Source organism: Parasteatoda tepidariorum, chromosome 11 (assembly GCF_982258835.1).
Source record: "Parasteatoda tepidariorum strain Cologne lab strain chromosome 11, Ptep-v5.0, whole genome shotgun sequence".
NCBI classification, from domain to species: domain Eukaryota; kingdom Metazoa; phylum Arthropoda; class Arachnida; order Araneae; family Theridiidae; genus Parasteatoda; species Parasteatoda tepidariorum.
In genome coordinates this window covers 96,596,839-96,622,906 of record NC_141765.1, presented here as the reverse complement: position 1 = coordinate 96,622,906, position 26,068 = coordinate 96,596,839, and the positions used below count along the sequence as shown (strand labels likewise).

Sequence of the window (26,068 nt, the reverse complement as noted above, 5' to 3'; positions counted from 1 at the left end):
CAAAAGAAATTAAAAATGGTTCAAATTAACAACAGGTCTTATACTTACTTGTTCATCAAATATACTTGCACATAAAGGATCAATAGCTTTACAGTCTTTGAGACTTATAATTGTTTTTGTATCCAATCTCTTAAAAAATAAAAAGATAGAATTTGTTTAATGTTAAGCTTAAATATTTACTAATTAAATGAAAAACAATAAAAGTAAATAAATGAATATTAATAAATAAATTAAATAGGTGAGTAAATCAAATAAATAAATAAGTATAGCATTTACATAAAGAACTAGGTATACAGTTTTAGGAAATGGTAACATATTAAAAATTTAACTAATTTTTTACAGAAGCAGTGAAAATACTACAAATCATGAGTTACTCAACATACAGAAGAATCGCACAAGGACATTTCACTAAATGTAGATAAAATAAGTAATACAACAATCTATTAATTAGATAATTAAGCTTCATTGAATACAGCAAATACAAACAAAATAAGAAAATATAATAGTCTTAATAAAACCATGAAACATTAAAATATATATATATATATATATATATATATATATGCAGTCAAACCTCTAGATCTCGAGCTTGAAGGGAGAGGGAAAAAAATTCGAGATATCGAAAATCGCATGCTATCAATGGTAGAATAAAGAAAAATGCTCTTTACATACCTTATTTAATATTCCATATTTATTTTAAAAACACTTTTTACACTTTCATTTAAAAAAAAAATTCAATTGTTGTTTGTTTTAGAGATGTGTAAGAAAGTTTGTCTATAACATTTTCTAAGTGGACCATAATATTCGGCTGCCTCTCAATAAATCTCCTCACAGTATCTACTGCAGAAAGTGCTTGTTTGTTACTAACATTGAGCGGTAAATCTTAGATTTCCTCATCCTCTTCTTCTGATACCTCACAAGAAGCTTTTCTTTGTGCGATGATGTCATTGTCTTCCCACTGATCACACACTGTTACAGCATTATCTACGTTTACAAAGTCAGGAAATTCCATGTCATCAAGCTTCATGAGTCCGGTCAATCTGTTCCTATCATTTTCGGTGTGGTTTTCATTAGAATTAACGATATTGATTGTTTGACTATTTTTGTGATCTTTAATGAGTTCAGACTTCTTGAAGCCATTCATTATCCTAGAGGAAGACACATCATTCCATGCCTTGTCAGCAATTCTTAAATTTTTTTTTTTTTTTTTTGGAATATTTTTTTAATTTTAGAAAAAGATCTACACTATTTATGGAAAAAAAATTCAAGTTATCGAGGGATTAGAAAAAAAAAATCCTGAAACCAAGTTCTTTTTAACATTGAGTGTATAGGAAATTTGAAGGGAATTTTTTTTTCTCTTCGAGATATCAAAAAATTCGTGAAATCGAGGTTCAGGTTAGCGAGGTTCATCTGTTTATATACATATATATACTGATTTCTATACACTATCAGGATCAGTGAAGATTTAAATACTGGATTCTACAAAAGATTTTAAAACAGGCTTGAAATAGTGATTCCAATTTTAAAACTGTAACACACTTTATATATAGGTTCAACAGCTTAGGTGAAAGGATAAAGTTATGTACTTTTTACTTAACTTACTTTAAGACTACTGTCTACTTTTGAAAGGCTTATTTCAGCTGCTTTTTCCAAAACAGATACCCACATTTGCTTTTCATTGAAGTTATATGTCATGATATACAAGATCCTAAAATGAACAAGCAATAAAAATAAGAACAAGGAAATGATTTTTAAAAAAAGCGAGAAAGAAAGAGATAATACATTAGATTAAATTACTAACATTGGAAACGTTAAAGCAATACATGCTAAATTGAATGCAAAAAATAATTTTAACAAAAAAATTGAGCAGCACATAAAATTTGTATAGAATTTAACAATGAAGTTTAATAGACATAACATTATTAGAAGCATGTTACTTGACTAATCGAAATAACTTTAACTTTTTAAATACCGAGCCCTCCAAACCACAACATGCCCAGAATACCGCAAACACCCGAAGTAGGAAAACAAGTAGCAAAAATTTCCTACCACCAGTTTTACTCTGGAATGACTGTTCAACTCTTTATTCACCTGTGGAAATATCCCCAAAATAGGAGTTCAAAGGGAAGAAAGACATAATTTGAAGCAAGAATATCGATAAAGTGAAGAGATTTATAAAATGTTAATAAATGCAACCTTTTTTTTTTTTTAAATTTTATTATTTATATTAAAACATAAGTATGTAATTCCATGTAATCCAGTTATACAAAATCTAAATTAAGCATTTAAATTGATAATAATATTCTCGCACAAATAAAATCCTTTTTTTTCGTTGCAAAACAAAAACTAATATAATTCAATAACTTAAATGATTGAAAAATAAATTTTAAACTTCTTAGAAACCAACATTTAAAATTAACATCAGTCATTAAGGAGAAATTAATTTGGTGATAGTACTAAATATTATTCAACCTAAATGTGTGTCTTATTTTATATCAATTTACAATATGAAATACGAGAAACTTTTCTTATTATTTAACAAGGCTCTGAAACCATTAAAAATATTATCCCCAGAAACTATAATTCCTCCTCAAGGTATAAAAAATATTTTTTGCTCTAGCCAGCATTAAATTCATTTCAATGAAGTTTTCATTTGTAAATTATATTCCTTCAAGTGCTGTACCATAAAAGAGTTTGTAAACTTGTGCATAAAAATTAAAAAAATGTTGAAGAACTATTTTAACAATAATATTTTAAGTACAATATTTCTATATCATTTTAAAAAATCGAAAAGTTCAATTTTTTTTCAAATAAATTATCTTATCTAGAAACTATTTTTTAATGTGAATTTCAGTTCGGTGTATCGGAAAAAATTTTTAAGTTTGAAAATTAAAAAGTATAATAATTAATAAAATTATTTGTTATAAGGTTCTTGTAGATAATCTAAATTGCTTAACTAATTTTTAATTATTTGAAAGTAAACGACTCGAAATAGATGCCAAATTTTGTATATGTCTTTCCATAATTCATATAAAAATATTTTGAAGCATCCATTTCTTCGTTTTTGAAACATCCATTATTGCTGTAATTTTTCCACATGTCCTCTTCATATGAGTATTTGATAATTTTTCTCAAGAATTTTTAAAATATTGTCGTTAAAAATAAAAATGCATAAATATGTGTAATTAAGTAAATTGATCTAAAAAAATTATATTCATTATAAAAACAATAAAACTGCTTTTGAATTTCTATAAATAATTGCTATAGTAAAAGTAAGTTTATGTGCAATTTAATAAGAATCTAATAATTGGAAAATTATCATAAATTGAAAAAGTGGATTGAAAGCAAACAAAATAAATGTTCAACTATATAACAATATCTTCAAAGCTTAGCATATATATATATATATATATATATATACAATGTCTAAATTTTTATTTCATAACTATTAATTTTTCTTAATTTCATTTTTAAAAATTTTAATGACTATATTTAATAATCTACATTTAACTACTATATTTAATGCATAATTTTTTAACCTCCGACCCCTTCGTTAATCAGCCAGACAGCTATTCTTTACCTAGGCTAGGGAACACAATTACTTCCTATTTCAACAATGCCTTCTAGGCTAAGATTTATCTTTCTGTCACGTTTCACATGATGCTCCTCGAGCTTTGTGACCTTGATCAAATTACAGTTGATAATTTACATTTCAGATACTATGGAAAACATTCTGATGAGAATTATATATTGCTTTTAATCTAATTATTCAGAAACATTTCAACAAATAATGATAAAGTAAGATTTTATTTATGTTAACTTTTATAAAACTTTCAGAATTTAAAATTCCAGCAAGTGAAAACACCTGAAAATTAACTTTTAGGCAAGCATGTAGTGTGGGGAAATGATTCAACTTTCAGAACAAATGGTAAATCTGAATTGGCTGCATAAGGAGGTTCAGTAGCAGAAACCGAACTTGATACTGTGATTGATGCTTTATCTGATAAAAAGTCTATTTCCAGTAAAGCTTCATCAGGGTCCTTCTCCTCTGCAGTTTCAAATATGTAAAGAACACTATCTTCAAAGCGCATATATCTTCCATCCCAGCCATGTTTGTTAATTCTAAGAAAAAGACAAATAATTGTATTAAATGAATGTAAGTAATTAAATGATAAATTATGCTCAATTTTGGTTTAAATTCGAATGTTTATTCAGGTGTTCTTAGGTATTGTTCAAGAACAATTCAGAAGTTCTTTTTATTACTTTTTACTATGAAAAACTAAAATAACAGTTAAAGAAATAAAATTGTAAACTAACAGAAATATAATAGATACAAACTTGAAATATACAATGTTTAACTTATTACAACCTTGTATACTAAACCATAACATTTGATGAAAATTTAAACAAAAATTTAAAGTAAATAACTTAAGGAATTCATTTGGCAGTTGGCCTGGCAGAAATAAAGTAGATTTGTCTTGTAATTACTATGCAAAATTAATACAGTAGTTCACTTTTAGTATAATAGTCCAAGTTTTAACTATTCATTAATTCACAATTGTTTGACAGGAACTACTGCATTGTGATAAAACCAAATGTAAATAGTACTAAGTTTACACTTACTTTGGCACTTTTATCCATCCTTCTGATATGTTTGAAATTGTTTCAACTTTATCGACTGACGGAGAATTTCTTACAGCAGTTTTAAAATGCTGCATGAAACCTGTTGGTAATCCACAGGTTTTTGGCAATGATGAAGCACATTTTGGATGACATTCTAACAGACATTCTACAAAAAATAAAAATAATAAATTAGGAAAAAATTAATATAGTGTAATGAATATGACTTAAAAATTATATTATCTAATCTATAAATTACATTTCAGGTAAAAAAAAAAGAAAGAAAGAAATTGATCGGGCAAGTATTTTTTATCTTACATGCATCACCAGATATTTAACTCCTTAATTAGAAATAACATTTAAGTGCCCCTTCTCATTTTAACAATAATGAACAGATAAGTGGCACCAAAATAGAAAGAAAAAAATTGACCTAATAAGATACTAATAGATTGACCTAATAAATGTTACTGAATTATGTAATTAAATATTTAATAAACAAAGTAAGCTTAATCTTTTTTACTGAAATGTGAAACTCAGAAATTTGAAATGTGAAAGAGCTTTGTTATTTTTATAGCCATTACTTAAATACGTAGTGAACATTCAAAAAAGGGTGTTTTAAGACTAAAGGTTTCTTTTAAGACTAACATGCCCAGCATGGCATGTAAAAATTTGAAGATTTTTCAAGCTCTTTTCATATAGCTGTCATTTACCAAAAATTATAACCATCATTATATAATATAGAACAATTTCAGTCACGAAAAAAATTAAAACCTTATGTTTTTCATTATGAATTGAAAAGTGTGATGCATGTCTGGAAATAAAGCTCTATGACGTTCTTTTTTGCAAGAAATAGTGACAAAACATATACATAAGCTTTTCTTATCCATAGCTTTTTCCATTTAAACAATTTGGATTGATTTGCTGATAATGGTTGTGGAACTCGCTGACTGTACCAAACAATCTAATTTGTTTTAATGCTAGGAATGCAAAGAATAATGAAATTCATTGTCCATTTACTGAGATTTATGTTGAAAGTGTTAAGTCAAATTATTGTATGGTCAGAAGGTGTGTTAAAAACATTTGACGAAAAACTAAAGAAGCAAGGAGAGGCCTTCAGTTGTCAGTGATGATTTAATAAGTTACATTGATATGAGAGAATGGAGTTAGAGAGAAAAGATATTTTACACCGCCAACTTTTTCTGATCAATAAGCTGGAATTGCATAAACAGTTTTGCCTGAAATTACTTCCAGGTACTTAAATTACCATAAGTTGTGTACCAATTGCAGGCCAAAAGTGCCTACAGATGTCCACAAAATTAAAAGACTTAGGGTTTTGATATTTTTCACCTGATAGAGATAAGTGAGAGACATAGTTCAGAAATTTGTCTAACCGACACATTCTTTGAGGAAGATATAAGCACGTTTTTCGCAATGATGAAGCACAACGTAGAAAAAAGTTCAAGATATGTCTTTTTATATAAGAATAAAGATTGACTGGGAAAAAAAAAGATATCTTAAGACATAAGGTCATCAGATTTTTTTCATAAAAAAATTATTGGATGAAATAAACAAATTTTTTTCAGAAGTTTTTGATGTTTCAAGCAAGCTAATGAGCTAGGTTTGAGTCTTATCTCTATCCTTGAAGTGATAAATTTTTTCTTTAACAGCACTAACAGCAAATTAAGTAAACTAAAGCTCAGCAGCAAAGTGACGAGACAAAAAAGTCACTCAGAAAGCACAAGAATAAAACAAAAAATTACCTTGACATTTAACAATTGATCTTCCTAAATACATAGAGTCCAAGCAAATGCAACATTTAGAATTTCTCATGCACATAACCTCACAGAAAGGATGTGGTATTTTATGCTTCATTCCTTGAGGGTGGACAATTCTTTCACTATTTTCATTAGAATCACAGTTAGAGTCAGACTTAGAACTTGGCGAGTAAGTGATTGCAGTGTGCATGGCTCATAAATTTGGTGTAGCAGGGGCATCAACTTTTGTAGCCGTTGATTCTGATAAATAGCTTACTGGAAAAGAATTTGGAAGCAAAACATTTTAACACAAAATTTCACAATGGGGGAAATTATATAATATCTAGAAGAATGTTGTAAACTTAAAATCATGTTTTATGCTAGTCATCACTTATAATTTAATCTGTGCAATCATATAATCTCATTAATCCAACTTGCAATATAGGACCTCCATTATGGTCTTCCATCTCACCCATTACAGATTATCCAAAATATTAAAGTGTGCCTTTAAAATTTAAATTTTTATAATGCATTTTAAAAGAAAATGTCTAAATTAAAAATGACCTTAAAGCCCTTAAAATTTTACAAAAAATCTTAAAATTATCACTTAAAATTAAGAAATTTTGCACTTAAAATTTAAAATGCACTGTTGAAAAAAAAAAGATAACTTCTTTTTTATGGTTTTTACTTTACTTGGGTGCTCCAAATTAATGATTCAAACATCTTTACATGTGCCATTTGCTATGTTTAACATAAAAACAAAATTTAGAAGTGTGAGCAATAAACAACTAATGTCTAATAACAGAGAAATATATTAATAACTCAGTAAAGAAGATATACTGATTAATAACTGAGTTAACTAATGCCTAATAATTAAGAAATAAACTAAGTTAATTAATAACCATAGAAAGTTTTTAGCTAAAATTCAATTTTAATGAGGAGGATTTCAGGGTGCTTTCGATTTAATTTTTATAAAAGATTATTACAAAATTTATAATATTTAGAAAAGATATTTTTTTCAGTTAAAACATATTTTTATAAAGACAAATACAATTGAGAGTATTTCTACAGACATATGACAATAATAACAATTAAAAAAAACATCTCTCACTAAGTTAACTAACTAGATTATTTTTTATAAACAAGGTGATTTTTTAATTTTTACAATATAGGGTAGGAAGGGCTATCACATGATTGTATCTTCACAACATAACCCATTGTATCAATTATAATCATCCTAAAATAAAAAGTCAAATAAAAAAAAAATTTTTAATTTAATATACGTTCTTTACTTAAATAAGTAAAAATTTCATCCTAACGCGAGAAAAAACTTATGTTGGGTAACCTCTGTCATGAATTTTACATTCACCATCACTTGCTCAAAACATAAATTATTCTGCAAAAAAACTTTGTACTGTGATGTAAGTAGCAATTTTGAGCACACTTTGTGCTTCATGGATATGTTTGAACACCCTATACATAATCTCGTGCATTATTATGCCTGCAATTCATAAGACATATAGATGCTTCCAATTCATAAGACATAAGATTATAGATGCTAAAAATTTACAAAAGATTGTGGCATTTACAAAACAATTTCTAACTGCAAATTCTTTTGCACAAAAACATGTAGTTAAAGAAAGGAAACTTTATAAAAAAAATTTTACAGGTTAAAATACAAAAAAGCAATAAGTATTTTAACAACAAAAAAATTAGGGAACTGTTTACGTTTACAAATATTGTGATAAATATAAGGAATTTCCAGAGCATATTTTTTTTACTATAAGCATTTCATAAGTGAAATTATACAAAGAATTTCATTTTTTAAATACATTTCCCATTCTAATAAGAAATGTTTGTCATAGTATCATTTTTAAAATAAAATTTATTACTTTTTGGTCAGCCGGGCACAAGGAAATTCGACATTTTTTTTGTAATTTTTTATTTTACATTTTTTATTCTATTTAATTTCTATCTGTTTAAAAAATTAAATAAAATAAAATAAAAACTTGACAGAGGTCTATTTTTTTAGTGACTTTTTACTTGCACCTGGGCAACTTTTCAGTTGTCCAGGTATGCAAACTTTATATCCAGGTATCCAAACTTAAAAGTATCCAAACTTTAAAATAAAAATTGTGAATTAAAATTAAAACAATGTTATCAATACATAATTAATTTTAAAAATTATTATTCAAATACATTTTAAATGGTGAAAAATTTGAAAATAATTAATGGTGAAAAACTATGAAAATAGTTGCCTGAACAGGAACAAAAATTTATAAAAAATAGTAGCCAAATAATTAAAATTGTAGCTCAATTGTCAAATACTATGATAAGGACTGGTTGATGTCAGAAATTTTAAATAGTTATGCATCGTCCGTTAGACATCACGATTTAGCATATGTTCAGAAATTACCTATGGGAAATCTTTAAATCAATCAAAAATAAATAAAAAGGAATAAATCTAGTACAAAAGAAAATATTAATTCTCAACATATTCTACTATGACATCAATATCATTGCTTAATTTTTCCAATTAAATTAATAAAGAAGTCAAAGTAAAAGCAAACCCAAGCTTTATTTCATTCTTCTTAAATTAAAAATGATTTAAGATTTATTGGTTTAAAAATAATAATACTGTAACAAATTATTTTACATACACGCATTAAAAATTAAAAGAAGAAAAAAACGAAAGTGGAAAACAAACCAAAGAAATGTTCACTTTAGAAAAAAAAATTGTTTTTTTTTATTATTTGTTGGAAAAAAAAACATGCTTTTGAAACATCATTAGACCCTTTTTTACTTACTTATTTAAAATAATAAAAAGTAGTATTAACTAATGGTCAAATGCTGTACTTAATAAATGCAAAAATATTTTAATTTTTGAAAACAAAATCGACTTAAGATTTATTTGTTTAAAAAGGATACTGACTATCGAACAAATTATAAAACAAACAAGTATTAAAAGAATTTTAATAAAAAATTTTAAAAAAATACTTTAAGTACTAATGTTAAATTATTAAAAACGTCAAAACATTACTAAACTTTTTATTTAATTAAAAAAAATCTTTGTTTTTAAAATCTGCCAAACTAATCAGTTAACCAAATTTTTTCAAAACTTTCTTTTCATTTTCTCAAAAATAAAAGCAATTTAAATAAAGGTAGGCTTTGTTTAATTTTTTTATAATTAAAATTGACTGAGCATTTATTGGTTGAAAAACAATCAAATTATTATGCTTAACCACATTTAATAAATTTAAAAAAACTAACTTTTTATAACAAAATTAAATACAAAATACCCCTATTAAATTGTATCGTTTAAAATAAAATAAAAAATAATTGAAAAAAATCAATGAGTTCAGAAGAATCTATTGAGTTCAGAACGAAAATTTAAGATAACAGCGATTGTGCAACAATCGCAAAGTAACAGTAGGTCTACTAAAAATAATTTATAAGAATCGTTAAACCCAGACAGAAAAAGAATGGTATGAAATAATGCAGAACGAAACGATCGGTGCAAAAGTCTCACTGAAAATAATTTACAAGAAACCCGACAATTATTTCCGACGAAATAAAATGCACAACGATCGCAAAATGACTAAAGTCTCATTATAAATAATCTTCAAAAAACGCAAAATCCCAAAGACAAAAATCGACATAAAGAAACAATGCATTGCATTCTATATTACAACGCTGATCCTCGCACGAAACCGGGAGTTCTGATTCAATTCGTCTTCGTCATTTATCACAAACTAATATCTTAATAGCAAAACGCTATCTACATCTCTGCAGCTAGACGAAATCAAAATCGTCTTCATTAATGCGATAACAGCGTTAGCCTAGTCAAGGATCCTTACATATTAAATCATTAAATCGCGATTGTAATCTAATTCCAGCGGCTTAAATCAGATTTCTGACGCAGCGCCTAAAGCGAAAGTCACTACAACGGCCTACTGACATATGCGTTAAATCGACATTTCGCAATACATCAATTTATCGCCCAGTCCTAACTATGCTCCAATTAAAAAATTTTTTTGTACAAATGTAAAAGGTATACATATTAGAAAATAGGTACTAAATAAAAGTTGAATTACAATAAAATATAAATGTTACTAGAAGGAAAAAAAATTAAAAATAATGAAACTGCCCCTCAGAGAGAACATATAACGAGTACTTTATTAAATCCAATGGAAATTTAAATTTTTGGCTCTTTGGACATAAATGATTGTATAAAAGTTAGCTTTCTTATATTAACGTTCTGAAAAGTAACGTTCATTTTGCGAAAAAACTTCGCCAAGAGTAAAAAAAATCTCCTAATAGTCGTCTATTCCTGAAAATAGCTGCTTTTTTGCCTCTAAAGTTTGCTTTCTTTTATTAACGTTCTGAAAAGTAGCGTTCATTTTTGCGAAAAACTTCGTCAAGAGTAAAAAAAGTCTCCTAATAGTTGCCTATTCCTGAAAATAGTTGCTTTTTCAGCCTTTTCAAGCAAAAAAAGTCGCCATAGTCGCATAAGACCAAAAATAGTATGCATATAGGAAGATATGCACCCTGCATATCTTCCTGTTGCTCATAATGATGAATTACCAAAGCAACAGATTCAACTTTTGCTTCTGGTTCCTATAAAATAAATGTGATTTTACTTAAAATAATTATTTATACACTTGCAGAGGTACACTAACTATTATTTACAGTGGTTGGCATCAGGGATCTCTTCTCCAACAACGCACCATTTATTTTTCAGCAGGATTCAGCTCCATGCCACACAGCAAAAGTATGCAAAGCATGGTTTCAAAATAAAGGCATAGATATATTACCATGGCAAGGAAACAGCCCTGATCTAAATCCCATTGAAAATTTGTGGCGACGTTTGAAAGTTCGTGTACGAAAAAAACGTCCATCCAATAAAAGACAACTAAGTGAAGCTATAATTGATTCTTGGCACCATGTGATTACAAAAGATGAACTCTAAACACTCATCCACTTGATGAAAAGACGCTGTGAAGCTGTCTTAAAAATTAAGGGTTATCCTACTAAGTATTGATTGTGTAAGTATCACTTAAAAAAATGCAAATCTAAGATAGATCTTACTATTAGTTGCATAACTTTTCTTGTAATACAGATATTGTAATACTGTATTCATTATTAAATTCTACATTAAATTACCTTCAATTTGATATATAAACTTTTGTATTTAAGTGAAAATTAATATATTCTACAAGCACACAAAGTTGAAAAACATGAAACTTTCAAAAAGTGTCCACACTTTTGGCCACCACTGTATACACTAAAAGCTGATGGAAATTTAAAGTTAGAAAAATTTTAAGATGTATATAACTGCTTGTTTGTATTTTTCACAAGTATTTATGAAAATTTTATGGACTTTCACTAGAAAAGAATAAAACGCTTAATGAACATTTATTTTTAATTTATTAATGTATTTCAGTTAACAAAATTACGTTAATATCTGGTGAAAACAGGAGAAATTTTTAATGGCCACTTTAAAAAACTAGCTGACTTTTCAAAAGGAAAATAAAGAAAAATAATATAATTTTAGTTTTTTTATTGACTTTTATATCTTTGAAAAATTGACAGTTAACAGGATTTTTTTTCTTTTCTACAAAAAACATGATTATGAAGATGGTTAATTTCATTTAACCACACGCAACGACAGAAAATTCGAAAAATAGAAGGGTAGTTTAATTAATAACTAACCATCAGGTCAGCTGATAGCTTCTTGTTTTTGACTACCAGTGATACCAACATCAATTCTTTCATATTTGTAATCTTCAGCATCACTGGTTAATAGTGAGTTGTGCAGCAGGTGGCGCAGCGCCACTACTGTGTCTGTTTACAAATGTAAGAGAGATATTTTTAATATGAAATGATTAGGAAGCAGCAATGTACTCGGCTGCTGAAGTAGTTTGTTTTCTTTTATTTCTTAATTAAATTTATTGTTTTATTGTTGAAATTATTCTTAACTTGACTCATTGCCACATCGAAGAGCAAACAGCGATAAAAAGTAAAAGAAGACAACAATAGCTAGTCATTGATTTGTAAACTTCAATCTATTATCAACATTAAGTTCATTATGACATGAATTTCTAATTGTCTGAGAATAACTTTTTCATATAAGGCATTTGGGTGTAATGAGATGTAAAGAGAGAACCCAGCACAAAATTGTGAGCATGTGCTTTAATGAAGAATCCTATATAGTCATTTGTAAAAATTGTTTTGTACCAGAATCTTGTGTATGATATTAAATGGAGCATATACTGGACTGAATAAAGTTCAGCAACAAATGGCACACTACATGGAATATACTATATAAAGCTTTTGTATGCAATCATAAAATATAATTTTACGAAAGTAATTGAATGAATTTTAAAAACATTTATTGAAGCATACTTAATAAGGAGGTTGCTTAAGTTAATCTGCACATCACCTAGGTTATCTGTGGAACAATGCATTTTTAAAGTGTATATGTGATACAGAAATTTACAGATTTCATACTATTTAGAACTTACTGCAGAGGTATTCAAAGCATTTTTCATTCTCTCCCAGGTTGTTTTATGATTACTCAAGTTGATCAAGGTTTTCCAGCAGTTGAATTATTGCAAGAAGCAACACAGTGAAGATGAGTCCTACAAGTAATTAATATTATGATAAAAATATTGATAAGTATAAAAGATTTAAAGAAATCAAAATAAATTAAAATAATGAAAATAATGCACAAGCTTGAAAGCTACAATAAAGCATTCATATTTAAGCAGATTTGAATATTTCACATTATTTCTAACATATGTTTTTTTGTAATGTTTTCTGCATTAAAGATGTTTTAATGCAAATGTATACAATTGTGTACTCCCAATGAAACTTATACAATTTGTAATATGTATATTTGTTCGGTATCATTGTTTTATGTTCGGTATTTTCCTTAGTTATATCATTTAATAGCATGATTCACTGCAAGTTTACAAGGTTAATGAAAAATTTTACAGGGAAATAAAACATGATATTAAATAATTAAATATTCAAACAAATGTAACACAATTAAAAAATATCATTGAGCTTTTTGTTTGCAGTGTTCACACCCCTCTCTTAAAAGTATTAAGAGAAAAAAATACAATTTCAAATGTGTTACATTTAAAATTTAACACAATTACTTTAATTAATCACAGATTTACATTTCTTTCAATAAGAGTTTAAAAATCTACCGGTTAATTAAAATTTAACTAAAATTTATTGCAAATATAGAAAATGAGAAACTTTTGAAAAATGTGTAACTTTAAAGCTGTATAGAAAAAATACATATAAATTTTCAAATATTCGAGTGTTGTCAATAAAAAAAAGAACATTCTTAGTGAATAGAAAAAGGAATAGCAAATCTTAAAACATTATTAGAAATCAATCCAGTAAAGTTCTTATATAAAGAATCTGGTAAAAATTATTTACACCTAAAACTATGGTTCTATAATCATCCAAATACTATGAAATTTTTTAAAAATCATATTAAGAAGAATATATTAACTTTTGAATTACAAAATAGCAAATGAAGAAATATCAAATTAATAACTATTTCAAAACTAAAGGATAAATAAAACTCTTCAAAACACACATCAGCAATTCCATTTTCTAAGTTGACTCTTGTTAAATTATTTTAGAAACAAATTGGAAAAAATATTCCATTTGATTGAAATATTTATTATTAACAAATTATTGCCAAAATAATGGAAGTGAACAAGATTTAAATAAATAAGTTTACTTACAATATAAAATAAAAACTTTCAGCAACATCTAAAGAATAAATTAATTTTCAAAATAAAATTAAAAGCTTTTATCTACTCAAACTGCAAGAAATTTTTAAAAAAAATTCTAAGTAATAAAAGAAAACAAAAAAAGTAATGCAAACAGCAGTATTGAATTATTAATCCAATGTATTAATATATATACACACACACAAAAAAATACATAAAAAATAAAACAGCCAAATCTAAAAATATTTAAATAATTAGAAAAAAATAATAATAATAACATCTAATAATAAAAACACATCTTGAATTTGCAAAAAACTATGTGATGGTTCTTAGAATATCTTTAGAATATCTTTTTAAGAAAAACAAAAAATCATAGTTTGAGTTTGCAAGCAATCTTTTAGACACATAATCAATATATGAAATACTGATTAATCTAATTCTATTCAAAGAGGGTTAAATATTTTAGGGATTGCTTGCAATTTCAATTGGGATTTTTGGTATCACCCTAAAAGAGTAGGCTTACACCAAAATATTATTGTTTAGTAATCAATGCAAGCAAAAAAGTTTGTTTCTAGCAAGGGCAGAACACATCTTGAAAACTCCAATTAAAACAAAGTTAAGCTTAAATTAAAGAACATGTAGCTAAGATAGGGATCAAATTAAACAAGCGATTAAATTTCAGAATAGCTGGGACACGCTATTGGTCGAAAATGACATCACAATTTGTGAGAAAGGTGATGGTATGTATTGCCTGATGCGATTTTGAAAAAGTGCTGAAATTTTTTCATTAAAACAAGTTATTTCTATAATTTTCTTTATTTTTATTTAATCATTTATAATTGATTTTATTTCAATTTCAAGATATATAACTTCATTACTTTTACACTGTGGTGTGACCGTTAAGTTGTTCACCTTCTACCAGAGAGATTCAGAGTTCAATTCAAATTTCCTCATCTAAAAAGATTAATAACTATTTAATAAGTCTTATTTCATTTATAAATTATAATTTTTTTAATCAAAATTAATTCTTTCAAAAAATTAAATTTTAAAATAAAAAATTAATAGATGTTTCATATTTATTTTTTAATTGTGGATTATTCTTCATGGGTTATTCTTCATTAATACATGGATTATTCTTCAACTTATTATAAAATTTTAATGTGAATTTTAAAATATTGTGGTTATAAAATAGTTTAAGCATTTTTTTACTGAATTTTGAAAGAAATTTTTTTTTAAAACTTAAATTTTAAATCACAAGTTTCAAGATATCACAACACGCGAATAAGTCATCTGGGGAGAGACCGCTTTCATGCCTTTGGCCCTTCTCTTTTCCCTCTCCTCTTCTTTTCAGTTGTATAGGAATGTACTACGATATTTTCCCATTACTTAATATTTTTTCTTTTTATTTAATAAAAATATTTTTGAAAATTTCCATGATGCCTTTCTTTAGAACTATGTTTAATGTAATTTTCAGTTCCACATAGTTTTCCAACTTAAAAGACTTTAATCTATTTACAAATCAAGAGAGAAACTAACGTACTTTCTTACTCTATGACTCTCCACACGCTAATGGGGAAAGCATGCGAAGCGTTGCCATAGGTAGTGAGTTCTGCTCGACGCCACCTGCAACCCATTTCGATCACCAATAGCTACTGATATTTTTTTGTTCTTAAAATAATTTTTAAATTGAATAAAACATTAAATAGCTGCAAACATTTCTAGAAAAAAAAGTTAGAGATAATAAATATTCTATCCAAACCCAAACATTTCAGCAAAAAGGGAAAGTCTAAACAAACCAAAATTTACCCCTCTCAAATTCAATCCCACTCAATTTTCAAAATTAATAAATAAATAAGTTTAAAAAAAATAATAACAATGATTTTAGGATTTTTCAATCACTTTGAAGGACCTACTCAATAACAGTTAGTATGCTAAAATACATTGGAGCATATATTAATTGTATCAATTTTACATTGTTTAATAGTTCTGGCAATTTTTAAATATGTGTTGCTCATATCTACTAATGCAAATGAATTAACAGTTGCATTGTGGTTTAATTAACAAAATACAACGAATTGACATTAGCATACATGCAAACTTTTAAAGACTAGAACTGGTAAGACTATCCATTAACAATATATGAAGCATATAAGAATTTGAAAACTAATATTTAGCATATCTGTTTCAATTTTAAAAACACAACACCTCAGAATATCAGTAAAGTATTTTGGGCACAATAAAATCCTTTGTAAAACAATATTTTGACAGATAACAAACTTAAGATTTACAAAACTATAGTTTCCTTAAAATAAATCATAAATTGCAATTTTTTTTATTATAATTCACTATGACTAGTTTTTTAAAACGTGTTTATATAAAGTGCAATATGTTGCCCATAGATATAATGACATGAAACATGAAGCAAGTCTTAAAGATGACGTAAATTATGTACAAGATATAACTAGCAAATTGAAATGCAACGTATGTTCCGTAAATCGAAGCATATATGAATAGCAAACAATAAAGTTTGAAAAATGCACAAAGTAACAAGTCATAAATAGCAATGAGTGATTAATAAATCACCAAAATGCAAACTTTGTCACATGATTCTTTGATTACTTCAATGCAAAACACAACACATTATTTGGTAATGATTTTTATGTAAAAAATGATGCATAATCTAGTAATCATTAAATGCAAAAGGAGATTCATATATCACTTTGATAAAAATTGCAAACAGTAATTTTTAAATCCCATTAATGCTATTTGTAATAGGCAAATTTTAAATCCTTCAAACATGAATCTCAGTGTGTGATTCGTAAAGCACTTGAATAAGAATCGAGATGCTTGATTCGGAAAACACTTAATAGCATGTAATACTCAGCATGATTCAGGAAGCATTTCAATGCAGACTCTGATGAGTTATTTACAAATCACCATAATGAGGCCCATCATTTGTAAATCACTTTCATATTAAACACTATGCTTAATTCTTTGTTCACGGAATATTTACTTATGAGGGATAAAAATATAATGTATAAAACTGAATATAAAATGATAAAAAAGTGAAATGAAGCTAACGCAGTGACTACATTTAAACTTCGAAAAAACACCGCATACCGAGCGGCAACTATAAAGCTATGTACAGAAATGAAAATTTCTTGCTAAAAATTCTAGCTTACTAAATATCAAAGTGAAAAATAATCTAGCAAGAAAAAGCCAAAGGGAAAAATTATGTATTCCTTTTTGACCTTCAAGAATTTACTCATTGTAGCTTTTTAAAAATTATGTTGGTGAAAATTTTTTTACCATTTCATATTTGATAGCTATATAGATTAAATACATCACAAATTATCAGATTTTCTGAATTGGAATAAAACTTCAATTTTCACACATTAGCAAATAAAAAAAAAGTTTCAAAAACCACACATTTTAAAATTAGTGCATGCTATGCATGGTTAAAACAAGTCTATTATTAGACATGGTTTCGCTAATTATTTCCTTTACACTTTTCCCACACCCCACTTGTATTTTGATATCCAATCACAGGAGAGGGGTAAATAAGGATAAGGGTCTTTTCCAAAATTTAAATTTACATTTACACTTACTCTATTAAATAATAATTTAAATTTACTCTCATTTAACTGACCTAGAACTATTTTTATAGTAAAAAAAAATGGCAAAGGAAAGAGGAGTATTTTTTTAAATTTCATATTAACTTGATATAAAATTTGATTTATATAGTTAATATCTTTTATTAGAATTTTATCCTTAAATTAAATTAGTACAGTAAAAATCAAAGTGAAAACCAGGGGCTGATGTAACATCTTGACACATGGAAAAAGGTTTGCAATTTACTTAATTATGCTGATAAGGTGTTCAAAATTGTCCAAAATATTCTTATATAATATTTGAAAGGCCTCTAGTTTAAAGCAATCATAATGTGATAATAGTAAGGAAAAGCATTAACTGATTTGACCAAACAATGTAAAAGGACAAATAAAATGGAAATAAACAAGGTTTAGTACTTAGAAACTTCATAATTTGGAAATGAAGACAACATAACTCTATAATATATAATATTACATTATAATAAATAGGTAATTATAAAATTTTTTATTTTAAATTGATACAACAACAGGAAACTTTTAAAAATATTAATGACATAACATAACTAATAATTCAAAGATACAAAAGAGTTGAAAGAGCTTCAGAATTTTCTTTCAGATACAGTAAACTAAAAGTGCAACATTCTTTGTATCATTGATCGGAAAAGGCAAAATCTTATCTTCATTAAATATAATTTTTCAAGGCCATTGAAAAACATTCTAAAATGGCAATGTTTAGTTATAAGAAATTCATTAACAGTATATTTTAATACAGTGTTCTGCTTAACTGTTTTTTGAAAGGCAAACCGCCCTGCCCCCCCCCCCTTGATCCCAATAAATGTACACTCTTTGCTCTTTTTATAAAAATAAGACACCCTTCATTAGAAACTATGTCTTTTTATTCAGATTCTATTTTGAAAAAAATTAATTCATTGTTTAACTAATAATTATATTGGTAATATTATGTGCTTATAGGTAAAATTCAGATTACTTATACAAACATTTACTTTGCTTGGATTATTCTCAACTAGTCAAATTTCTAATAAGTATCTTCTTTGGGGCAGGTGGAAGGGGATATTAATTTTTATAAGTGATTTAATTTTTTTTTAAATGCACCTTTAAAAGTTTATTTTCTTATAATTTTCAGTTAAAATTATTGAGAAAACCTTTCTAGTTGTTTATCAATTAATCGTTTTTTGTTAGTTCATTTATTGAAAAAAAAAACATGCACAGAGATTGCTATTTAGCATGCCTTTAATTATTTTTATAAACTACAATTTTTCTCATATTTTGATATCAAAAAAGAATTACTTCTTGAAATATACTCATAAGATAGTATGAGATGGTAATTTAAAAATTGTCTAGGATAAAATTCAGTTATACATAATAATACACATTTTAACATTTTCGATGTGAGAGCCTTTTGAAAGCTGATAAAGCTTTTTTCAGAGAGGAAATACCCTGCCCTTATTTTATTCATAAGAAAAACTCTGTAATACAATATATTTCTTATTTATATAGACATAAGTTTGAAGAGTTTTATTTAAAAAAAATAATAAGGATACGATATATTTCTTATTTCTATAGACATGAGTTTGAAGAGCTTTTTTTAAGATCTCATTTGTTTTAAATTCATATTAATAAACAAAATTCATAGGAATAAGTCACTAAATAAATCAAAGTAAACTAACTAAAATGAGTTTTATTTGTTATCAAATAAAAAATTGATTTCAATTAAGAAAGATTTAGTTGAGAAGAATAAAAAGAAATATATAAAAATATAGAAGACAAAAAGTTTTTATTCAGAAACTTTATAAAATTCTATAATAGCTATATAACATTTTGTACATCATTATAATGATTTTTTCTATTTTGTATTTGTGTATATTGCTAGATTAAAAATAATGAATCAGAATAAGCACAGATATTTCAAGACCCAAACCTGCTTCAATATCATTAAAAAGAATTATTATTAGACCATGCTAGTTTAATAATAATTCTTTTTAAAGAATCATTGAGAATTTTAGAATCATTAAAGTATTTTTAAAATCTATTGGATTTAATCTATATTCTACCAAAACATGTATTCCAAATTTCTATTTCGCAGTATACCTTCATTTGACTAAGCAAAGAGAAAATAACATGGGTGAAGCTAATAAAAATTTTTTACTTTAAAAATCTGACACATAAACCTTGCTTTAATTTCCTATTTTTAAATTTTTAAGATAAATTTGTGATTGTTTTCATTAAACTAAAGAATAATTAGGTGATTGATTGCAAATTGCTTAATTCCTTTTGATGCCCAAGAGCTTAACCTTTGTTTTTGAGTATTTCCTCTAAAAAATTCCTCTGCTTAGTATGATTTTTTAAGACAAATTTGTTGGATGAAAAATTAAAAAAAAAAAAAATGCAAAATAATAAGGTATAAAACTTGTAAATTTTCAGTGTTTTATGCAAACTTTATTATAACTATTTATTTTTATTAACGAAAAAAAAAATTCAAACTTTAAATAGTTTTTAAAAAAATATGTACCATCATTGATAATGAAGATAAATAAGCAAATTTTATAAGACTACAAAAATATCAGCAGTTAAAGGAAGTTTAGCAAATTTATAGTTATTGTTTTATATTTATTAAGAGTTATTATTTATTAAGAGTCTGATTTAGCCCAACACTGTATGGGTATAGAGGTGAGTCGGATAAATACCCAATGAGTATGGTATTTATAAATAGCTATTTACCCCCGCCTTGGGTTAATACCCTAAATCAGGGTTTTCATAACTTTTTATTATTATCTAACTAACTTTTATCAAACCATCAATTGTCTTGCTTATAGTTTTGGAAATAAAAAAATTTTCAATTTTTAAAAAATGAACATTAATACTTAAACTGTATCGATAATAGGAAAAATATTTTTAAAAAAAACTTCTGAGACTCAGTAGAGGAACTACATTGACACAATAGAGAGTATCGTAAAAAGGTTTAGTTGTGTAGCACCACAAAGTAAATTTTATTGATAAGTGATTTACACGAAGGTTAAGCCCCTTTCAAGAAAAAATCACTTTTTTCCCAAGACAATGGTATTAACCAGATGAAATAAATTTATAAGAATAAAGGATGAGTTTAAAATATCCTAAATATGTTCATTTCTATTAATTCTATAAATTTAATATTTATATTAATTGACTAAACTAAAACTGGAAATTTCCCTTGTAAATTTTTATAAAAAATAACTATATAACTAATTTACTTAAAATAAACATAAAAATATATATTTTTTATTTTAAATTTAAAATTATTTGATATTTTGTTTAAAAAGTTTTTTTCTGCATCCTATTAGAAAAAATAAAAATGATTTTTTTAAAAATTCCTTGATATTTTAGTCAAATTAAAAAAAAATCATTTTCACAGAAAAATATTAAAATATACAATTTAGTTTTCAAATTAACAAATTATTTTGTTAATTATGAGTAAAACACAGCTTAACCTTTAGAATACAAAATAATTTAGAGAATTAAACAAGAGATAGCTGTTGTTTAAAAATAATAAAATTTAACTGAGTTAAATTTATTAAGAACTTGTATTTTCCTTTCAGTTTCATATGAAAGATTGATTATTAATATTCTGCTCTGAATTTTTAATTAAATATTAGTTTAAATCAAACTCTTTTGTGATTTGTAATAAAAATACACATTGTAATGGACAATATAAAAAATTTAATGAGTTATTAAATATAAGTTTTCAATGTTTGTTTATAGAAATATGTAAGCAGGGATACCCTGGAGGATGCACTTTTTAGGGGGTGTCATGTGATATGTATATATTTATATATCAATATGTGAATATATGCAGTGTTTTCCTTAAGTGATTTTAGAAGGGCAACCTGCCCTGTCTACCTTTTGATCCTTATAAATGCACCCTCTTTTCCCTTTCTGTAAAAATAGCCACCATCCCTTAAAAACACTGCCTTTTTATTCATATTCCATTTTTAAGAAAATTCAATGAGAATTATACAATGGTAAAATTATCTGTGTTTATAGATTTAATATTGATAACTATTATAAATATTTACATTGTTAAGATTATTTTCACATGGTAAAATTTGCATAAGTGTCTCTTTTTCTGAAAAGGAATATTAATGAAATTTTAAGGTTATTTTTTAAATAAATACTTTACTTTAAAAAAACGGACTGTTAAATGCTTAGTTTTGAAAAAAATTTCTGTTCAAATTATAGAAAAAAGCTTGCAAGTTGTTTATTCAAAAACAGTCTTTTTATTTAACTTTTTTTTTAAAAAAAAAAAGAAATATGTATGCGGAGAGACTGTATTTTAATTATTTTTCATAAACTACATTTTTTTCTTATTTAGATGAGTAAGAATTACTTTTTGAAATATACACATAAAATAGTATAAGAGAGTAATTTAAAAGGAACAAAAATAAAAAAACATTTTCAGAAAAAAAACAATGTGAAAAGGGTAAACAATAAATTAAATTTTTTTTACAAATCAACATACATTTATAAGTTTTTCCCTTTAAACCAAAGGGAAATTAATACCAATTTTTATATATTTTTTTTATTTATTCCAACAAAAAGTAATCAAGATGGAGGGCACACTAGGATAGGTCCCAGTATCCCACTTCATCCCTGTATGTAAAGAAGATAAACTTTTCGAATTCTTAATCTATCAGATATTATTTAAAAGTTATATCATTCAGGAATAAAATATATTTTCAAGTAAAATTTGGTTCAGATAAATTATATATGGATATGTGTGCTTTTGCTATCAATCTCACTTGCTATATCCTAATCAGATTTAAAATCATGCCTTATTAAATAATTAATCATTTAATGTATTTAAAATATCGATTTCCAAATTAATTACATACATTTAAATAACAAAAGAAAATAACAATAAATTTTCATTGCTAGAAGTATAAATAAATTTCAGTTTTCAAAAACATTAGGTATAGTAAAACCTATATATTTTATTTATTTATAATATTTCATGTAATAAATAATACATGTAAATCTTGGTTTAGAGTTAAGCAGTTAATTAAACATCTTTCAAACGCAGAAAAAAAAGTAGTTCTTAAGAAGAGGTTTTTTTAAAAAAGGGAAGAAGTGTAACAAACTAATTAACTTGACACGCATGCTAGCATTAGCATATATTTTCACTCTATTGAAAATCTATTTAATATTAAGCTCTATACTTTTTAATCAAACACTAATAATTACATAAAAACTAAAAAATTTACTACCAATTTAAATTAACACATTAAGCATTATTGTTCAGATATCATCACAGCACAACTAAATATGGAGCCGAGAAGGAATGAATACTATTCATAAGTAGCAAAAGTTTTGTATGATAAATTTTCTAAAATAAATACTTAATATCCGAAAAATATTTTACATTTTAAAAATATATATCTGAGATCAGAAACCGAAAATAATAGGAATTATGAATCAAAATGTAAACTTGAGAATGATTAAACCATAGCCACACTCAAATAAAAACTTAAGTTCAATGAATACATATATACATATAATGTATAATTACATATGTTGCAATATAAAATTTTCATTTAAATGAGTTATAACATTAAGAACAAAATAATTAAATGCTACAGAAATTTAAAAAAACAAACACTGGCGAATAATTTCAGTATTGACTATTCATTTAAAAAATTGCAATAATTTTGAAATTCCAATTTTCTTTTTTTCAAACTTTTTTATTCTTTGCGCCTTGAGAGTATAGGAAAAAATTAATAGTCACCCCTGATCACAAGGCAACTAAATATGATGAGTGGTGATTAAAATATGGCCTGCAGTAGCCACATGATCATCACTTTTTTTGTAGAAAATATACTCAGTGCATTTTGTTATTGTTTGTTAGCCTTTTTTCATAAGTATGAAATTAATATGAATATTTTATAATATTCTGAAAATTACCAAATTTCCTGATAGTTTCTTCATTTTACAAATGAACCTTGCAGAGCCGTGATGGCTCAGGGGATAGAGCGTTCGCCTTCCAATGTGGTGAACTGGGTTCGAATCCCACCGATGGCTGGTCAATACGAATCCACATCCCGCTTGCACAGTGCTGACATCCTCAGTAGTAGACGGATCATGTGTAGGATTATTAATTATTACAAAATATTCTAAAAAATAATTCAAACAAATAAAATATTTTAGAAAATCAACTCAGTAGTTTTTCAAATAAATGATTTCAAACTTGGTCATTTTACACCTGATTTTATTTAGAGATGAGATCAGCTGACATTTCTTATGCAATCATTATACTTTTTCTGAAGGGGTTTTATAGTTATTATAAGCTATTTGGAAATTGAACATTGCTCATGGAAAAAAAATTCACGAAGGAAAATATTTCATTTCAACACCTATGCAATTAGCCACCGAAGCATGCAATGTCTAAAGTTGTCCTATCACATGTTGTTTTTGCTAGCTAAAAATCAGTTTTTGGTTTTGTTATTCAATGAACACGTTTTGTTCATTGTGTGATCATTTTTTGTTCATTCAAGTGAGGAAGATGTTCTACACAAACATAACCAAATGTGAAATGCTCAGACTGCATGCTGCAATAAGGAATGATTACAAAACTATTTGTTTTAAATACTAAATTTTAACATTGCTTTTAGTGAAAAATAATTTAAATCTGCTAAATTTATTCCTACTAGTAAGATATTAATTAATTTATTAAATTAATTACTATCTAGTTAAATCAAGTGGGGAAAATGATATAACACACAAATTATAATAAATTAAAAGTTCAACCAAAACTGCTTTGTTCTTAAATTCTAGATGTTGTTAATTATTTTAATGTAAAATGGCTTTAATATTGCTTAAACCCACAAATTAAAAAATTACCAGCTTGAATATTTTTAGACATAACAACAAAATTGTTCATTGTGGGAGTTAAACAAAAATGTAAAATTTCTGCAAATTAGTCCAATTAACATTATTCTTTACAAGGTTTTTGTTAAACCATTTCACATTCAGATGTTAGAACTACACTTTCAGCAAATTCAAAACCCCTAAGTCAAAATTGAGTCAGAACACAAATGATCAAATATAGAAAATAATAGAAATAGTCATGTATTTTTAACAGAACTCAGAGGAACCAACTACACTCAATATTCATTAATGTGTAAGAAAAAAAGTTTACAGTTTTCTAATAAATATTTCAATGTATCCATTATGAAAGGTTTAAACTAGTGCAATGTCTGTAAGTGTGCAATCCAAATGAATAGTTATGTGGTATAGATCTGAGAAATATAACTTTTTCTAATTGAATGGGAAAGCCTTTATGAGTAAACAAGAATTCTCTATTTCTGGACAAAACCAAAGTATTTGAAAAATATATACTAAAAAAGGGAAAAGTTTTATTATTAAAAGATAAATAAAAAATAATATTAATATATTTTTTTTAATACTGTAATAATTACATTAAAAATTCTTAATGCATAAGAATTTCATTAACATAAAATGCTTTTAATTTATTTATGTTTGCAGGATCAAATGTAAAAAATTTAAGGTTTTGGACAAAAACGTATAAATAGTCTTACATGAATCTCTCTTCATTAATATAGTAATTTAAATTCATATTTCCAATATGAAGCACATAAAAGAGAACTTTACCTTTATAAAATTTCATTTACGAAAAATATTTAACTAGTAATTTACCAAATTCTACAAAGAGCTGCTTCTTCAATAGATTTAATGAAGTATCAACTTGCACAGATACTGGTGTATCAAAGGAAAGCTGGCACAAACATTCTTTACCTTTTTTTTCCCTAGCATACATTGCTGAATTTTAGGAAACTTCATAGAATATACAAAAATCAGGAGAATTTTTAATGAACCAGGATAAATAAACAAAATCTGGCAAAGCTGATAACTACAAATTTATCTCTCGAAATAAAACTACATGCTGTTAAATAGCATTGCTATCAATCTAAGCAATGAAGAAACTACTTTTCTTAAACTTCTTACACATTCTTTTAAATAAAGCATCTGAATGGAGGACAGTTTGCAAAACTATTCAAAAATGCCTCTATATATGCTTCAAAAAAATTTCTAATTATTTTCTTGTATTTTAGAACTTGGATGCAATTTTATACCAAGTTCTTGGGTGATTTTCTTTGCCAAAAACTCCCTTTTCGAAGCTTTTCCGTGCAACAGCAAGACTTTAGATGGCTCACAATGCTGAATTAGTTTTAATGATTCCTTTAGCATCAGCATGTGCAGTGAACAACATATACTGCACAAACATTTTAACCTCTATCTATTTAAAATACTCATATCATGA

The 26,068-nt window shown here is 26.0% G+C and overlaps 1 protein-coding gene and 1 pseudogene across 2 annotated transcripts in view; both read right to left on the bottom strand.

Annotated features, from left to right (window-relative positions):
- LOC147801940 (voltage-dependent calcium channel subunit alpha-2/delta-3-like) overlaps window positions 1-1,695 on the bottom strand; it is a 76,276-nt pseudogene extending 74,581 nt beyond the window's left edge. Inside the window, exons 1-2 of the transcript XR_015430229.1 lie at window positions 1,603-1,695; window positions 49-129 (exon numbers count right to left, since the gene is read on the bottom strand). The product of XR_015430229.1 is annotated as a voltage-dependent calcium channel subunit alpha-2/delta-3-like (transcript). The remainder of the gene's footprint in view (window positions 1-48; window positions 130-1,602) is intronic.
- Window positions 109-26,061, bottom strand: LOC147801939 (citron Rho-interacting kinase-like). Its single transcript, XM_087154579.1, has 9 exons — window positions 25,881-26,061; window positions 23,692-23,900; window positions 15,007-15,082; window positions 12,899-13,015; window positions 6,381-6,650; window positions 4,624-4,789; window positions 3,866-4,122; window positions 1,603-1,708; window positions 109-129 (listed from the first exon to the last, which is right to left on the bottom strand). Exons 5-7 carry the CDS (start codon window positions 6,583-6,585, stop codon window positions 3,873-3,875), a joined length of 621 nt encoding a protein of 206 aa, XP_087010705.1. The 5' UTR covers window positions 6,586-6,650; window positions 12,899-13,015; window positions 15,007-15,082; window positions 23,692-23,900; window positions 25,881-26,061; the 3' UTR covers window positions 109-129; window positions 1,603-1,708; window positions 3,866-3,872.
- Window positions 26,062-26,068: the final 7 nt, after the last annotated feature.